Source organism: Pipra filicauda, unplaced genomic scaffold (genome assembly GCF_003945595.2).
Source record: "Pipra filicauda isolate LSUMZ 115617 unplaced genomic scaffold, ASM394559v2 scaffold141_size4267151_pilon, whole genome shotgun sequence".
NCBI classification, from domain to species: domain Eukaryota; kingdom Metazoa; phylum Chordata; class Aves; order Passeriformes; family Pipridae; genus Pipra; species Pipra filicauda.
This window is the reverse complement of record NW_024103896.1, coordinates 540,929-559,915: the sequence shown is the minus strand read 5'-3', so window position 1 is coordinate 559,915 and position 18,987 is coordinate 540,929. Positions and strand designations below refer to the sequence as shown.

General features: G+C 36.8%; 1 protein-coding gene across 1 annotated transcript in view; it reads left to right on the top strand.

Annotated features, from left to right (window-relative positions):
* LOC114000333 (N-acetylated-alpha-linked acidic dipeptidase 2-like) overlaps positions 1-18,987 on the top strand; it is a 30,781-nt gene extending 11,794 nt beyond the window's left edge. Inside the window, exons 10-19 of the mRNA XM_027744604.2 lie at positions 297-416; positions 832-914; positions 3,614-3,677; positions 6,316-6,383; positions 9,473-9,564; positions 10,976-11,066; positions 11,690-11,954; positions 15,124-15,205; positions 16,091-16,183; positions 17,756-18,987. Of these exons, the coding sequence (XP_027600405.2) occupies positions 297-416; positions 832-914; positions 3,614-3,677; positions 6,316-6,383; positions 9,473-9,564; positions 10,976-11,066; positions 11,690-11,954; positions 15,124-15,205; positions 16,091-16,183; positions 17,756-17,945 (1,148 nt within the window). The 3' untranslated portion in view covers positions 17,946-18,987. The remainder of the gene's footprint in view (positions 1-296; positions 417-831; positions 915-3,613; positions 3,678-6,315; positions 6,384-9,472; positions 9,565-10,975; positions 11,067-11,689; positions 11,955-15,123; positions 15,206-16,090; positions 16,184-17,755) is intronic.

Here is an 18,987-nt window from a genome sequence, read left to right as displayed (position 1 = left end):
CACAATGCAAAGTACAGAAAACTAGTGATGATTTGGGACCTTAAGATTCTACTATATATCATATGTCATATACATGAAAGACCTTTAGGTGGAAAAATATCTATTAAATATTTCTTGTCTTCAGTTGTATATTTCAGTAGAGTAAGTGACTGCAGATTACCTAAGAAATAAAATTGTAACACTGGTATTGAACTTCATATTTTGTTTGATACAAGTAGGGATGCAATCAAAGGAAACACCAAAGATAACCCAAGTGAATTTTTAATTATGAATTGATATCATATGCTTGTTTCCAGACAGATATATTATTTTAGGTGGTCACAGAGACTCTTGGGTATTTGGTGGTATTGATCCAACTACGGGTGCAGCTGTTCTGCAAGAAATTGTACGAAGTTTTGGTAAAATGAAGATGGAAGGTAACAATTATTACAGACATAAAATGATGGATATAGAAAACAGAAGCTTTGAGGAACACTGTTCCTGTAAATTGTTGTAGTTATTTAACTTTTCACTTCTAGAGAAAGTTTTATTTCTAATTATGAAATATGGAAATTTGTTGAAGAGGTGCATATGTAGCATTGCATCTTAGTTGGCTGAATTTATTTCCTCATCAATGTAATAGTCCCCTCTTAGTTGTGTAGAATAAAAATATTGCATTAAGAAGAAATGCCTCTGCAATAATATGTTCCTCTAAGGAACTAAGAGAGGATTTTTTTTACTGTTATATCAGTTAAGTGATATTTTTAAAAGGAATTTCAATTAACTGTGGTGATCTTTTACTAGACTTTCAAATTTTAACTTGAATTTTCAAGTTTAACTATGTGATTGCAGGTTGGAGACCTAAGCGAACTATTATTTTTGCAAGCTGGGATGCAGAAGAATTTGGATTATTGGGTTCCACAGAGTGGGCTGAGGTAAATAAAAAATAGTGTAAAGTAAAGTAAAACTTGAAAGGGTATTGCAGGCAGCTGCAGTACCCAGCATCTATTCCTAGACTGCAGTCAAGTGCTTCATGGTAAAACTGGAGCACAGCAGGCTTCTTTGGGTGCTGTAAGGCACTCATGTATTTATATCAATTACTTACTTACCTTCTTACAATTTATGTGTACTAACTCTTCTAAGACTTAAAAATCTACTTTGATTCCAAGTTAATGTCCCTCAGTGGTCTCTATGTGGAAATCTACTCCTTCATTTAACAGAATTACAGCATTTTATATAACCCAAATTGGTCTGTTCTCTAACTCTCTATTTGAGAAATTCCTTAGTTTTTATAAAATTAAGTCCAGATCATGAACTTATGATCCATAAGCACCCCAAGCCCTTTGTATGGAAATCAGTCCTCCTGGGCAAATAAAGGATAGGTAATCTGTAAGTGAATATTTCAAAATTCCTGTTAATTCCAGCATTGTAGAGTCTCAGGAGCAGAACAGTTTATTAATTCTGTAGATGGATCCCTGGCTATATTCCTGCCTCATAGAAGGATGTTGGGAAATTCAGAAGTGAGGTTCAGACTATTTTTCTCTTCTTTTTCCTGTTGGGCATGTTAAATTCTTAACCTTGTAAGTGGATTTGTTAAAACCCAATAAGAAATACAGGTCTTACAAGAGTTGTCATTGCTTTGTCTGTAAAATCCAAGTTGGAAATAGAGCAGGCAGAAAATTGCTTAATAAAACATATTTCTGCTGAACTATTTCCATTTATTAGTACTGAACAGTTTAAGAGAAATGTGTTTTTTTCTTCTATTAGAAATTTATTTACAAGGTAATAATTGTATATGTGGATAGAGCTTTCAAAATCTATAAAATAAAACATTTTAATCTTTTTAGTTTAGTTTATTGTCATGTATTTCAGTAAACCACAAAATTATACTGCAAAATGGCACGCATCAGAGGAGGGAACAAACCCAGAAATATGCTCTCAAACAGCAAAGGGATTCCATCATACTGTGAGCAAAGCTAAGTTTTCTATTCCTATGAATTTGAACTAATTCTTTCTCCCATAAACTGTTTGATTTCCAGCTGTAACAGTCTCTGCATCTTACTGTTGGTTTATGGGACATTAGATGAAGAAAGAATAATTTCAGCTATTTTAAATCATTTACTGAGAGATTTTAAAGAGTTGGCATTGAAGTATTATCCCACCTGCATATGAAACTGTATTTATTGTTTCTTTGTCTACATATCTATGTGCATATTTAGATGTTGTCAAGAAAAAACCCCACATAATTGTTTTAACTCTGAGAAATATGAAAAAATGGTACTTAAAAGATCAATTTCTCTTGAGTAAGTAATGAATAAATTAGGAGTTATGTTCAATTTGTTAAATATTGCTACTACTGTTCTGTAATTTTTTTGCTTAATAATTTGGTGTCTAGTAATGTATCACTCATTATTTCATGAAACAACAGCTGTACAAGGTTAGAAAACCATAAGCACAGTTCATATTTGAACCTCAGTGTTTTGATATTATTGTTTCCTTACTTTATCTTGGTGATGTGCATTACTAGTTTTTTACAACTAAATTAGATTCAGTTTCTCTAGAGACATTCCTCACAGCTTACATTCTAATTGTCTGCAGCTGCCAGATCTGTCATGTATTAAATCTTGAGGAAAATTAACCCATGGTATTCACTGCCTTCTGTGTAAGAGAAAAATTGCAACTGTGGCAACATCCTTTTGTTATACAGACAATCTCCACTGCTCATAAATGAAGGAATTTCTTTATGCTGCTAATATGACTTGCAAGACCTCATGTATGCATGTACAGGCTCACTCCCTCCCTTCGTACTCTTTTGTGGGATCTCCTCTATGTTTTTTTAAAGATATTAATGTCATTATCTATTTATCAATTACCAAATCAATTTTTAGTTCACGTGACTTACAAATGATTATTTGGGTTACAAATTGAATGAATCGAGTAACAATTACTAACCTAATTAAAATATCTGTCACAAAGCCAAGACTTAATAAAATACTGATTAGAATATCAATTCAAACATAATTACCAGTTTGCAAAAAATTAAACAAGATGTGTGTATATATTTCGCATGAAAGCAATTCTTTGTGGACTCAAAATAGTCATCTTCATTTTAATAAGGTATTTTAGTGCTTTGACTCATCCCTTTTTGAAATGGAATAGTGTAGAAATGACAGCAGTGCTCAGTTCATCAGTGTTAAAATTGCATTTAGTGCTGGGAGCACACATGAATAACTAGGAATTAAAAGCATGGAAGAATTCTGGCTGATCTCTCAGTGACATGTTGCACGTTCAAAAAAGTCCCGAAGTGCAGAGTTAAAAAGCATGTACAGCCTTATTTTATCGTGTTACAATTCTGTTCAATAATTTTCTTGTTCCATCTTGCTCCTGTGTGATGCAGCAGGCAGAACCTTCATTTTGTGGATATTTTCCAGAACAAATTAAGTCACAGAAAGTACGAGTGAATTTCATATGCCAAGATCACTTACCCATCTTCAAACAATATAATTAGTAAGGTACATAGTAGTATTTATCCTGACTGAGTTCTAAAGGCAATGCTTTAAGAAATAGTGCACTTAACTTGCTCTTCACTAAATGTCACTAATTGAAAGTAACAATTACACATTTACAACCCCAGGAAAATGCCAAAGTCCTTCAGGAACGGGCAGTTGCTTACATCAACACAGATTCTTCTATAGAAGGTGGGTCTTTTATTTTTAAATTTACCTTACTTCCAAAGCATAATTTTTATTAGTTTTCTCTGTATTATTTATTGCATTCAGAGCTGGAAAACATAAGATAGGTGTAGCGATGTTCAGAATAAGTGTAGTAAATACAGAATTTAGTGGAGAAAAGAGAGAACAATTTAAATTCTCGTGTTGCTTTCTTTTGCAAATAGTACCATCCTTGAGCTGCAGTCCATGTGTCCAGAATGTCTCCTCTGGCTGAGTGTTGTGTTCTGTGCTAACTGAGTGTTCTGTATATTAAACTCTCTCTTAACTGCATTAGCTTTAATTTACAGTCATGGTTTTGATATATGACAGTCTGCTCCTTGTTCTGGTCACAGCTCCAACTCCTTTCCCTGTGGAATCATAATATTTTCAGACACTAATTTATTGTGTTTATAAGACAATTTGTATCGAGACCTTAGGTTTACGCTTGATGGAGGTGGGAGATAATTTAGTGTTTCAGGCCAGTGTGGTTATCTTTGTTCATTGCTGTGATCAGGGAGTTACATATATATTATAGCGGAGCTCTTCTTCAAAAATAGGCACTGAAGAGTGTTTCACAAAAAACCTTATCCACCATTATCCCATTTACTATGATCTTCAGACTGCAAGAATCTGTCTTTCAGGAATGCTACTTACAAACTGGCCTTTTTGGGGAGCTCTACACTACAACCTAAATGACAAAATCCTGGGCTTTATTACCGAAGGACCTCTTTTACTGTTGTCTGTGCTGAAAGAATAGTTAGAAGAGTCCTGTGAAGCTGCTCTGCATCATAACATCAAGTTATTCAAGGCATTAATGTTCTCATGTCAAACCCAACTTATTTGGGCTTCCTGTGTGTGACTAAAATGGTTATCAACAGGCATATTTAAGAACTCTTTTTATTTCTGTCAGCTGAAAATTTTGTCCATCAAAAAAGGATTGGAAAGAAAGAAAAGCCAAACCCAGTTTCTAAAGGCTCAGCTGGAGCTGAGGAATAAGGAGGGTTAGAGCTGTTCCTTCATTTATGCAGCCTACAGGCTGTGTAAAAAGTAGAGCAGAATTTCACGCCTAGAAGATCTCACAAATGAAATAATAGCTTTACAACTGCTTCAGATTCTCAGCATGGATTGTAACACATATTTTTTTAGTTGGTTTGCAGCCAACATACTGCTGCCTTAACAATTTTCTTCTAAATCTTGATTATTCAAACATGTCTCTTGCTTTATGCATTAAAGAAAATATGAAAGTAAAACAACTGGAAAAGAAATATGTAATAAGGAAAAGAACACCATGTTAAGTACACTGGTTTAAGTATCTTGGATATCTTTCACCTGACCGAGCAGTAAAATCTACTGTAAAGTCATAGCATTCATGTACTCTGATGATTATTTTGTTTATCATCAAATGTTTTCCACAGCACTTATACCACATTTTGGACAGCAAATTATTTCTCTTTATTGTCTTATAGCAATGAAAAGAAGGAGAGGGGTTCATAATTTTGAACAGTTTCATGACTTGAATTTACAGCTCTCAAATACAGACTCCTTTTGGAAACATCATTAACATTATCTTGTATTTTTTCTATCATCATGGACTTTTTTGTAATTGTCAGTCTGGTCCTAGAACATGATATGTAAGTACACACTATGCAAAGTGTGACCCAAGATCTAAAGCCATATCAAAACCTAATAACTGACAACTAATTACTAACAATAACAATAACTTAATAACTGTTGTCTGAGAGCTTGTGGTTTTTTTTATGTTGCAGCCTTTTCATCCCTGTTCCCTTCTTTGTTGTCTGTATTTGAGGGCAGAGGTGTTTGTTCACTACTCTTGGGTGGTTGCAGTCTATAGAGAAGACTGCTTTAGACTTCTGCCTATCCCAAAAATGGCCATAGTTCCTTTTGATGGGACTGTTGCTGCTGTAGCTGAGAACTTTGCTATGCGGTACTTACCGAGCTCAATGGTAAGTAGCCAGCATGGAAACCTGATGGGGGTAAAGGGTAGATGCCACCACGTGATGGTAAAAGGGGAGGTTTAGGAGACAGAAGAAAACATTGCTCTGCATCTTTTTTGCCTACTATTTGGGCCAGACTTAGTTCTGAAATATAAAATGCCAGATATCTTGCAACTCTCTACCTGTCTTGTAGATAGAGTCTGCAAAAGCATTGAAAAAGTACTGTCTGTGGTAAGAAAAGTAGCTGAATTGAAAGATTTCTTAAAACTTCTTGTAGCAAATGTCTTTCCTCTTGCACACTTCCTGAAAGCACTAGCTTTATTTCTAACATCTTATTTTTTGCCTTCTGTTTAACACAAGCTTCAGGAAGCATATGAGTGACAAGGGCTTGTAGCTAATGAGGGAGAGTTAGGCATGTTTTAGAACTATGGGAAGGCTTAATTATGTTCCTGTGTATGTACTATAACCAATCCATCATTGTTAGGCAGTGGCAGGAGCTCATACGGTGTGACCAAGTAATCTATTTCTGTATATATTCTGAGGCAAGATCTAAATTCTTGCCTTGGAATCCATAAGTTTATCTAAGAAAGGACTGCAGGGTTTAATCAATTAAGAAGATAATGCCACTGGTACCTGAAGGGAAAACTTCCGTGTCTTTGTTTTATTTTCAGGGAACTACACATTAAGAGTTGACTGCACCCCTCTTCTCTACAAACTGGTGTATAATCTGACAAAAGAGGTACAGAATCAGTGTCTACTATTTCTGACTTTCTAAGAATGTAAAACTGTAAGTTTATTGGATAAAATAGAATTATCTAATAATATTGGATTTATTTTATTGCTGTGCCAGAAGAATCTTGATCCCACCAAAATCAATAGCAAAACATCCCATCAGCAGTAAATAGTGCATGCTCACAGTTCCTCAGTATTCTTAAAGGTTGAAATGTGTCACTGACATAAGTGGAATCTTAATTTCAATATATAGTAAAAACAATCATAATAAAAACAAGATGATAAAACATTGGGCAAGATCAGTTCTCTAAAGTGATAAGCACTGAAGGAAATAATTTTCATATTGGCTAGCTACCATTTTCTCTCTGTGTCTGTTCCCCCAAATCTCCTTCATATCTCACTGAGCCTTTGAAATATGTAATAAAAATTGAAGGATTGAGAAGGGTTTGTAACAGGCCAGACGTGTATATTTGCATGATTACAAGTGGTCTAACCATGTCTTCTTTACTTTCAGCTCTCAGAATAAATTCTCATCAGGCTGAAAGGTTGTGATCCTTTAAAGTATGGAACTTCCTTGTCTGTATGAGGAGTTCACCAGATGAGGCACCTAGCATGAGTCATTGCCACTATCCTCAGATCTACATTCATCTCAGTTAACAGAACACATCTCTGACTGACTTAAGCAACATAGGCTCCCTTTAAAGGCACGGGGTAGAAATAAGTGCCTTTAGGATGAGATTCATTTGACCAAATGTGGTTTTCCACCTTTGGATGTACAGAACTCAAACTATTTTTTCCCCTGATATGAAGGGAACTCAGGTGGCTTGGTCCAGTATAAAAATCTGCACTGTGATTGCACTTGGTAGGATGATTCCAGCTACCAGTCTCCCATACCACTAGATGCATTCATCCTGAGTTATTTGCAAAAGCGTTACTCTTTTAAAACTTGAAATGGCATGGTTTGGATCAGGGGAGGTTTATCTATGCCATTCTATGATTTTCTTTTCTTTTCTACATTTTATTTTCTTATAAATTCTTTCTATCTTAACCTTTTCTTTCATACTTGCAGGGGAAGAAGCGATGTTTATTCAGATGTTAGCTCTGACACTTTGCACACTGAAGGGCATTCTCTTTTGTATATAAAAATGTTCATGTCCTTAGTGCTGCAGGCCCTGGATAAAATAATTTACTTTCTGTCTGCAGCAAGCCACTTACCCAGGAAGACATTTTCCTGCAAAAGATAAACAAAGTTAAAAAAGGTGCTCTGGACTAAAAATAGTACCTCATTCTTGATCTTAAGTCAGCTATTCAACTATTGCTGGTTTGAGTAGAAAATTTCCATTAAAGTACCATGCAAATTACTTAAGACTGACTTAAAAAAAAATTCCTATTCCGTATTATGTTAACTTTTAACTGTAGAAGCATGATGTAAACAATACAAAACCTGACAACCTGACATCTGATTATGCATGTCCAAAGGAAAGTTATTTCTGTTCATATTAAACAGTCCAAAATCCAAAGATCTCTTTGATCTTCTTATTTTTTAGTGAGCCAATTCTCACCAAAAAGAAATGTAGTGTACACATGAAGTGTTCTCTTTCAAGGAGTTCTGCATTTAACTGTGGTCCTCTGCAAACAGGTAGTACATTTAGCCATTGACTGTCTTTTTTGGCCTTGCTCCACTGCTAGGGTTTAGACATTTGGTCATCACCAGACAGTGTCTGCAATAGCTCAATTTCAATTCCCCTGTTCTGATCATCACTGTTTCAGTTATACTTAAAGAACTCTGCATCTTCCTTGAGGTAGCAGGAAGCTTATGCTGATTCTAGATTTGGATCTAAGTCAGGGCAAATAGTATGTTTTACTATGCTCTCAGTGTTGTATGAAGAAGCTGGGCAAAGGTTTTTACATGACCAGATGCGTCAGAATAATATCTTTGACAGAGCATGGAGTGCTTTTGCTCCCATATGTCAGAGTTCAGCTTGCACTTATTAATGTGCTGTTTTCATTTTAGCCCTAGGACTTAACCAAAGTGCCCTGAAAATGATGGCAGCCAAGCAGTTATTTCACAAAGTTGTTATTTTTCTGCTAGCTGCTGACAACATCTCAGAGGTCAGAACTGTTTGGATTTTCAAGTTGGAGTCTGTATGTTTTTCAATGCAGAATTTAAGTCTCAATAATATGGTGGGGCCATGTATCTAGCTATGAACATTTATGCTTTGGATTTTGGAAAAAAAATCCCAATCCTCTATACATCATAAGCAACCTTATATTTAAAGGACCATGTCTATTAAAGGTTGTTTAAGCGTAGATGGAGACCAAGGCTGGAGTCTTGGTTTATTTTTACCTCTGCCTCAGATTTTGTAAGAGCTTTGGTCAACTAATTTTACACACTTTCATAGTTTTCCTGGCAGCATGATGACTGCACTAATATTTACCTTTTCCATCCTGGTTACAGAGCTTTTTGGTTTTTTGAAGGTAAGGGTGAGACCTGCATTTGTACATACAATGTTTTACACAATGATTCTCCAGTCTTGGTTGAGTCCCCTTGGCACTGCTGTAATATGACTGGTTTGAACCCTTCCTTCTAGCACAATTCTTTTGTAACTTTCCTATAGAAAAATCAATCAAATTTTAGGTTTAGCCTTGTTGAGAGAATATTGCTGCTGTGCAGGGCAAACCTCCACGGGGTTATGGCTGTCATCTCCCCTTGCCTGCAGAAAGGAGAGCAGCTGGGGCATCCTGGCTGCTGGAAGAGTCTCATAGTATTATATATGCTGTTGTGTGTGTACATACACAGTGCTATAAGGTGGTAAGAAGTCCTAGAATCCACGTCTTCCAGTAGCAGATAAGCTCTAGCTAGTATCCTTTAACCTGCTTTTCCCTACTGCCTGTGGTTGGTTCCAAGTGCCTGTGAGATGCTTTTTGTGGTTGGGATCCATAAATATGTGTCACAAATGTAAACAGTGTACGTGTACTTCCCTGCATGCAGTAATACTGTCGGTAAAGAATGATGCAGGTGGCTGTAAAGGGCTCCTTTGACAATGAATTGAGTTAGAGGTACTTCCAATGAGACTACAATATTTTCCTCTCCAGATTTTAAGCCCTGATGAGGGTTATGCAAATAAGTCTCTTTATGAGAGCTGGCTTGAGAAAGACCCTGGAACTGAAAATAATAGCTATCCAAGGTAAGATTTTAATTTGTTGGGGTTTTTTTCTCCCAATATTTTATCATATCATAGCATGTCTACTCTTCAGAATTTTTTGAGATGTGCTATTTATGACAGCAGTACAAAACCTTTTAGCGTAAGGTGAATTTTAGCAATATCTTTTATGGTAAAATAAGTTTTTAAAAAAAATTATGATAACATTATGAAATCTCATACTTTTAATTAGTAGAAAAGCAATTTGGAAAGCAATCAAAAAAAGCAGGGTGGGGAAAGAGTTCAAAAATAGTTTAGTCACCAACTAGATGAGATAAAATTGTTAGGATAAGCAAATGCTCAGTTGAAAGAAGCTGCCTAGAGCAGTAATTGAAAAGCGACCATTAAAAAACTTCTGATAATTACTCTTTGTTTACACAGGGGATATAAATGTATTAAATTACAAATCTATATATGAGGGTATTAAAACTTCATATTTGAAAGTACTAAAAGTCCTCATCAGTCTTTCAGCCTGTGACTCAGAGGGCTAAATCTTTTTCACAGTGCAGCATTACTCACATAAGGTAAACAGAATTGCCCCTCTGTCTGATTTGACCAAAATATCCTGCATGTTTCTGGCCCTGCTAAGATGAGTTTCTGGATTCATGAGACTCATTGAGATTTCTTCCTTTTGAAAAAGCTACCAGATCTGATCTTTCTCAGTTGATACAGTTAGTTCCTTGCAGAAGTTTATACTAACAGAAGAACTCCATCTGGAGCAGAAGAAACTTCTTTTTTTAGCTGAGAAACACAAATTATTCACCAGGCTAGACATATAAACCTAAAACTTAATATCAAACGTAAATATGTGAAGATCCTTGGAATATTAGGCGTCTTTACTGCCATTTTCTGTCCCTGTCATGCCACATCTCCCCACCAGATGGCAGTAGTGACCCGTAGGTACCAATTCCGATCACTTTCTGCAGTGGAAATTAATTTATCAGTCTTGGATTCTCCTGCGGAATGTGCCAAGCACATAAACACATCTGTCTTTACACATATTTCTGCCCAATTCATATTAGTTTGGAAATAGTTGATTGATGTTTTAAGGTGGCAGAGACACGTCTGATACAATTTTATGTCTCCCGTGCATAATGTGTGTGGGGTTTGTTTGTTTGTTTGTTTGTTTGTTTTTTGAAATGTGGTCAGTGTCATAATCAGGATTTCTACCTTCAAAAGATCTTCCTAGCAGTGTTGAATACTGAATCAGCATGTTGGAATAAAATCAGTTAAGTAATTAAGCTTGCCACTCATCTAGTCTCTGATCTTACCAGTGTCCCTGATGTGCCCTCCAGAAGAACAGACCTCAATTTCTCTGAAAAATCTGCATTTTGCATAAATTACTGCTACTGTTCAGTAAATGCTTTCACTAAGATGTTGTCTTTTCTACATGTAGAATAAATAAACTGGGGTCAGGCAGTGATTTTGAAGCTTACTTTCAGCGACTGGGAATTGCATCAGGCAGAGCTCGTTACACCAAAAATAGGGTAAGTCTGCCAGATTGCTTGAAAATTTTTGATAGTGCTGAGCAGTCATCCTGTAACAAGCATTTATTCAGAATTAATAAACAAGCTTCAAAGCATCTTTGACTGGACTGTATATCAGTGCCATTTCTTAATTTAGCAAGAAACCTAAATGTCTGTAGAAGAAAACATGTTACAATGATGTTGTATATTCTATAGGATGTCAAGTTCACAGAAAGGTATTTATAGAATTTGATTGAAGGTATACAGTTCATTTCACCGTGCTATTAGTAAACTTTTTAATATACAAGTCTTCCATGATTGTGTTCAGAAATAGCTATGCAAGGTAAAAAGGGGCTGTGATTGAGGACTTTTGCTATCCAAAACCCAAAACTGTTTTCACTCTTGGTGAAGGCAATCTCTGTGCAACGGAACTGAAGACAGGTCTGTGTAGGTAGAGAGAAGGAAGACTGGTTTAGTTTCTTAAGATGACCAAATAAAAATGAAGAATAGAAAATTGTATTGTGTGGCAAATAGGGTTTTTGTTTTGGACACTGTATGAAACATCGTAGTCATTAAGTGATCAATACATCTCTTAACTGCAGTCAGAATACAGAGCACTGACAAATTTCCTTGATCTTTTCCAGAAAGCAGACAAATTCAGCAATTATCCTGTTTATCACACTGGGTATGAGACATTTGAACTAGTGGAAAAATTTTACGACCCCACTTTCAAGAAACAGCTAACAATTGCCCAGCTACGAGGAAAACTGGTTTATGAACTGGCAGATTCCCAGGTCATTCCATTCGACTGTAGAGATTATGGAGAAGCCTTAAAAGGATATAGCAACAGAATGTATAAATTGGCCAAGAAGCATGAAGAAAAGCTGAAACTTTACAAAGTGTCATTTGGTGAGTAATAGCCACAAGACTGCCTCTTATGTATGTTAATTAGAATCATGCAGGGGCATGTCATATCTGTTACAGCTCTGCAAATGAATTCCTTATTTTCCTGTTTGAATTTTGCTATCATAAGAAAGAGCCTCTAATTTCATGCATATTATTAAATATAGGTATTATTAAGGTGCTCATGGGCAGTCAGGGACCTCAGATGCAGAATAGAGAGATATCTCAGCCTGCTTTTCACTTTCTTGCTTAAAAAAGAAGACAAATTAAATGCTTATGGTGATTTCTTGGAAGTTGAGAGACACAGGTGCCTGCTCCTCCTGCGTCAAAGACTTCATCTGACCTCCAGGGAACTTGTTTACCATCTGCCTCAGTGCATGGCTACCAGTTTTAGGCCACAGAAGCATTTCACTAGCTCTCCTGCATCAATACATCCATTTGCTAAGCACTTGAACACATTTCTCTGCAGCATATAAAACAGGTCTGAAGCAGCAGAGTGCTCTGGGTCCCAGGCTATGATGGCTTCCACAGTAGTTTTCTGTCTCTCTCTCTCTCTTTCTTCTTTTCTCCTTCTTGCCTTGTTAACTTCTTGTGTTTCTGTACTAAGGAGATTTTTCAGTCAGTCCTAATTCACTTGCCATCTGATGGACCAATAATTTAGAGACATATATTAGCTTTTTGGAGATGCAGTCCTCTTTTGGACTATGCATTAGAAGTAACTCAAATTGAATCCACCTTTGGGGATAATTAAAAATGATATTTAAAACTTGATGTAATGGTTTAGGTGAAAAATTCTTGACTGTTTTTAAAAGACACCCCTTTTTGTAAAAAGGCCTCTGGATACAGAGAAAGCCTTGTGTGATGGATCATCTAGTCTGAGATTCTGCATAACACAGGGATTTATTTCAATATTGTCTAGTGTTCACTGCAGCATATTTCAGCATATCTGAAAATTTTTTTTGTAGTAATAGAACATCTACTAAAATTTTTGTGAAATAATTTATTTTCATTGTTTTTTTCTCTATTTCATATTAGAAGTTGACCAAACTACCTTCTAACCAATGTATCTATTCTTGTTCCTAGAATGTAGAGGCAATATTTTTTTAGCTTTTTTCTTTTTTTTTTTTTTTTTACACAAATACCACTAAACATCTCCTTAACAGCTTTATCAATGTGTAATTTTGACCATTTCTTTGCAAGGCATGTTTTTCAGTCTTTTCATTATTTTCATGTCTCTTCTCTCATGCTTGTTGAGTTTTAATTTATTTCTTGAATGAAACTATAATTTCTAATTTTTTGTTTGTTCTATTGCATCAGAGTGCATTAAAATGCATAGGTAGCTTTTACAGTACTGTGAAAATTAAAATTCATTTCACTCAACATTGTCATAGAATTGCTTATTGACAACACTGAATGTCAGAAAATTGTTAATTAAACCAGAATAAATCACATAATTGTCCTTTAAAATAATAGATTAAGGGCTTTATTTGCCTTTGGATTCACATTTCAGCTGTTCCTCTGCAACAATGAAGGCTAGAAACTTTTCTCATAAAATATGTGCTTGTAGTAATATGCTATCAGGAAATAAAGTTTGGGGGAAAAAGAAATGTGATATTTTCTAAGATAACCAATACTGACAACACTGAATAGCTAGCGAACATGAACACAAAGTTTCTTACATATTTTCAGATGACCTCTCTTTTTTTTTTTCCCTCTTAAATCCCCTCCTACTGCTTCTGAAATATAATCTGTTGCTGCGATATAACCATGATGTCAGCAGGGCAGAACTCTGTCCTCTGTCCTCTGGCAAACTTATAGCTATTGCCACAGTTGTGGACAAGTGTGAATTCTCACCCTCTCAAGGTGATATGGGTCTCTCCATGCTGCAGCCCACAAACAAATTGCATACATAAAATCTGTGTCTCTAATTGCATAAACTAAACAACAATATTAATACAAGAAGAAGAAAGTGTAGGCTCATGATGAATAAATAAGTTTGCTAGAAACAGAAGAGCAAATGAGACTGAAGAAAAGCTTTCAATAGGAGTCCTGGGAACAGAAAGCATGTCACATGAAATTGGGTGTTGAATTTATAAACGGTGAAGGGATAATAGTTGCCAGCAGAGGACTGAATTTAGGAGATGATCTAATCTTATGTCCTATTTTCCTGTATAATCAAAGAGAGGATGCTCTGGTTTATCTAATTTTCTAAAACTTGTGGGCAAAATGTACAAGGTATAAAATTTCCTTCTTTGTAATTGAGTTGAGTTTTGGTGGGGCCAGAAGTTCTCCTCATAATATCCCCCTGTTACTTATTCTACAAAAATTACTTGTATAAATTGATAATTTTCACAGGTCTGTATTAAACAGAGCCTACCACAAGAAAATCATCACAGCTACTACTGCCATTAACAGGAAGACCTCTGCTTCTTTGGCTAAGTTACTCCACATGGCTTGGACGTACTGCCAGGGACAGGGCAGTACTGCCACAGCTGCAGCTATGACTGCACATAGCCAGGCACAGCAAGTAAAGTCCCGCGGCAGCACTGCAGGACAGCATGTGGGGTTGTGGCAGAGACACCTCCTACGCTGTAATTCCAGCATGGAGCAACCACAGGACTCGGCTACTTTAATCTACTGTGTGTATCACTGTCTTCCAAGACAGCTGTGTCTTTTGTGCCTCACCTAATGCTGTTCAATACACATACCACACTCTTCTGTTATGCTATGAATAGGACATCATGCTCCTAGAGCGAAATCCTGCTGTTCTTCACAGCCTTCTGGAACAGCTGATATTTTTCATGAAAGTCAGGCATTTTATACCTAAACACTACAGGGCATCCTTTTGTTAAAAAGGAGACTGCAGATCTCCCAGTTTGTAATGCCAGCCAGTTTTTCTTTGCCAGGTAGAGGGAATATGTGAAAACTTGTGAAAACTTTACCATGCATTCTGCTTTACTGTTGGTCTCATTGCACAAGATATTTGTCTATTACTGCTAGTAGTGCAGCTCTTTAAAGTCTGCACTAGGGAAACTAATCATTTATGGAAAGACAAAAAAATTAATGCTATTATATCAGCAAGACAAATTGCCCAGTTTCTCCCACTGGGCAACTCAAAGGTAGATTGGGCTCAGTAAATATTCTAAAGTTGTTCACAAAGTCTTTCCTTTTCTAGATCCTCTTTTTTCTTCTGTGGTGAACTTCTCAAAGGCTGCTGATGAATTTCACAGGAGACTTGAACAAGTGGACAAGAAAGAGTAAGTATGAAAAAAAGTTTTATATATATGTGTGTGTTTGTGTGTGTATGCATATATGTACATCTATCTTAGGTACCAAGGGTGGCTGTTCTTTCTTTCAAGTGACAACACAAGGAGTCTCTCTACAGAGCCCTTGAACTCTGATTCAGGCTAAGATAAATTAGCAGTGATGAATAGTATCAGCTGTAGAGCTTATTACAGGTGTCAGATTGACATCAAAATTGTTGTAATACATGGAAAGGCAGATAGTCCAACTTTAACTTTCACTGCTGAGCTCTGTATTTAGACACCTACACTTGAGTGTTGTAGGTGATACCAGAATTTGTACATTCAGCACACTTCAAGGAGAGAGGATGATGCTTCAGAGATATCTGTAGGATGCTTGCAAACCTAAGGGCCCTACGGGACTCCTGTGCTTTCTGAGAGTGGAGGCCAGGTGCTCCTAGGCACCTAGTATGATACCAGTTAGTTGTGTTTAGGCAACTGAATCCCATCCTTACTATGTTACTAGGAGTATGGACACTTGACTTATGGGTGGGCATCAAAATCTAGCTATCTTCACCTTGACCTAAATCTCAGCCTTCCTCTGCTCTCTGTTGAGATCTTTCTCATGCCATTTAACACTAAGCAAGTATCTGACACCCGAGACTTTCCCATTTTATTTTGCGTAGTGTGAAATCTTGTTGTTTTCTAACATAGAAATTTCAATGCATTAATAAAACATGTATTGAATATCTCCATTTGCAAAACCTCATCTTTTTTTGAAAACTGTAGACCATATTTGTCTTTTTTATTTCCGTCCAAAAAAGAAGAAAAGTGTTTAAACGAAACTGGGAAGTCATGTTTCCCCACTGTGTGAAATGTCTCTGTCTCCATCTTCCACAGTCCAGTCGCAGTGAGAATCATGAATGACCAGTTGATGTTGATAGAAAGAGCTTTCATTGATCCTCTGGGCTTGCCAGGAAGGAGGTTTTACAGGTGAGGCAAGTAATTTCTCAACCCACTGTCTAAGGCACTGTATTTTTGCAGGTGAACCCCCCACCAGTTAAATTTCTGTATAGGTCTCATATAGGAATTACAGCTCAACACATTGCTTTAGGTACAATCCAGTGAGCAGTGGATTTTGCTTATAATCCCCAAGGAGAATTCCTTGGCTACACCGGTCTTGTGGTGCCAAATTCCTCTCCTTGGGTCTGGCCCTCTGCTTTTATTAGCTGTGGTGAAACCACACCACCATCATACTCTGTGACTTCTACTAGCAGGTGTGAAGTACTACTGCTGTTACCGCTTGCTCTTTTGAACCTGCACAAAATGAGGATTGAGTGGAGAATCAAAAAAAAGGAGAAATGAGGGTAGAGTAAAAGGGAGATAAGGGTGAGAACAGATGAGTAGTGAGGGTCAGTTGAAGAGAGAAGTAGAGAAGAGAGAGCTTGAAGAGGGAGGGACCTTTCAGCACAGGATGGATAAAGGCCCATGAGCTGTGCTGCAGAGTCCCTTCTGTCCCAGGTTTAGCTGCTTCTATAGGTGGAATAGCTTAAATCATTAACTACTATATTCTTTCTAGAAACTCAGTGCTTTTATTAGTAATACCTGACAAGAAGCCAGCTTCCAGTGTCAGGTGTGTGACTACCTCACTTTGCTCTCAGTATCCCCCTTTTCCTAATGACAGGATATATCTGACTCACTGATTGATGTCTTTCATGTCAAGCCAGAAGTCCCTCAGGCAGGTAGAACTGAGAATCACACTTCTATCCTCCTAGGATAAACTGTCATTCACACTTTGGGAAGAATCAAATTGCTGCTTTCTACAGTTCTTGTTGGGTGTTAGGTACCATTTAGAGCTGTCTGGATTTTTTTTTTTTTACTTTTTTAATTTCTTGCCTTTATTTTTATAGTTTTAATGTTTATTTTGATTTGGGAGGACACCTTCACATGCTGCAAATGTGCTTTGATATTTCGTTTTTAAAATCAAACCAATCTAAGAGAAGATACGCAGCTATCCATTATTTAGGAAAAAAATCCTGCATGAACAAATAAAATTAATACTTTTTGTGCAGTTCTGATCCAATATGGTCACTTCTGATCTCTGAAGATTCCTAATTCACCCATAGGGTTTTTTTACCCTCTTTTTACATTCCTTTCCCAGATCTGCTGACCATCATGCAGCTACTTAGTTATTTTTGAGGTTTCTGTTCCATTTCTTATGATACGCCTATAACTAGTTTTATTCCCTTTTTCAGACTGCCAAATTAGTTCAACAGGTTTGTTGAGCTCCCATTTTCAAAAAGTGTAACATGGTTTTGTTTCTAATTAGACAAATGCGTCATTTCTTCCCAAGAAGGCTACCTGACCTAAATCTGTGCCCTTTCACATAGATGTTGCCCTTGGGGCTGGCTCTTGTCCTTTTAAAGATATGTCCAGCTAGCTTTCCTGTGTATTTAGTAAGCTCGGATCTTCCTGGGATTCACAGATGTTCCCTACAATGAACATCCCCTCCCATTAATAGTCAGTCTTATTAAGTATACTTATATTTTTCTTCTTTCCCCACAGACATGTCATTTTTGCTCCAAGCAGTCACAACAAGTATGCAGGAGAATCCTTCCCAGGGATCTATGATGCCATGTTTGATATTCAAATCAAAGCTGATCAACGTGAAGCCTGGGAAGAAGTGAAGAGGCAAATTTCCATTGCAGCCTTCACTGTACAGGCAGCAGCAGAAACACTGAAGGAAGTAGCATAGCATGATGGCTTTGAAAACCCACACATAAAAGTCTGACATGCAGAGTAGTCAGGCTACTGCAGTGACCCAGTCTCTTCTGAATGCCTGCCGTATCTGAGTTTCCAACCTTCCAAATGCATGCAAATGTGCTGGCAGGGTAAGCAGGAGCTTTGTGTGTCAAAAAACTCCTGAGCTAGAAATTACTGCATCTCTGACACTGACAGAACTGCAGCCCCAGATGGAAGCAAATTTGGATGTGGGGAGAGTGGGGAGGGTGGGGAGCAGGAACAATCAGTTCCCAATTAGAGTTTTCTGAAAGATGTGCCAATTTTGAGAACCTGTTGTTTTGGAAGTATAATTACACAACCAGTTATTTGCCAAGCTACCTGTAACTTTTGTCCATAGCAGTGATCAACAGCACACATTTTGAGAGAAAAAATATAACACTTTTCAGCCTGTGTATCTTTCCTGTTCTGATAATTACTTTTATAATATAAGACATTAAAGGCATTCCTGTGTTTTAGAATATATTGTGCAAGACTGGTGAATGCTCCTTGCACTGCTTTGCTCTCTCTTTTCCTGAAAAAAATAAAATAGTGGCCTTCCCTCTGATGAAATCCAAAGCATGTTCTTAGGGGCGTAAATGCCCATCCCTCTGAAAGCCACTATGTATCTTCCTCCTTTATTTGCACTCTGGAAAATAAAGATTTTGGGGGATAACCAAAAACTGTCATCCCTGCTCTTTTTGGCACTTTCACTAGTCCCAAACCCATGGCAGCTTTTGTTCCTACTTTTTCCCAGGAGATCTTTTTCATGCAGATATCTTTGTCCAGCTGAAAGAGCTGGAAGAAATTGTCACTATTGGCACGGGGTTTGAGATTATTCTGTGTTCAAATAAGACTAGAAGAAAGATTCTACATTCAAAGATAAACTGAAATGCATGAGGACGGTAATTGTACAAAACTGTTAAATTTGTAAAAAAAAAAAGGATTCTTGCTTCATTTGCCCTTTGATATAATTCTCATCTACATGCTTTACAACTAATAAAAATGCTACAATTTTA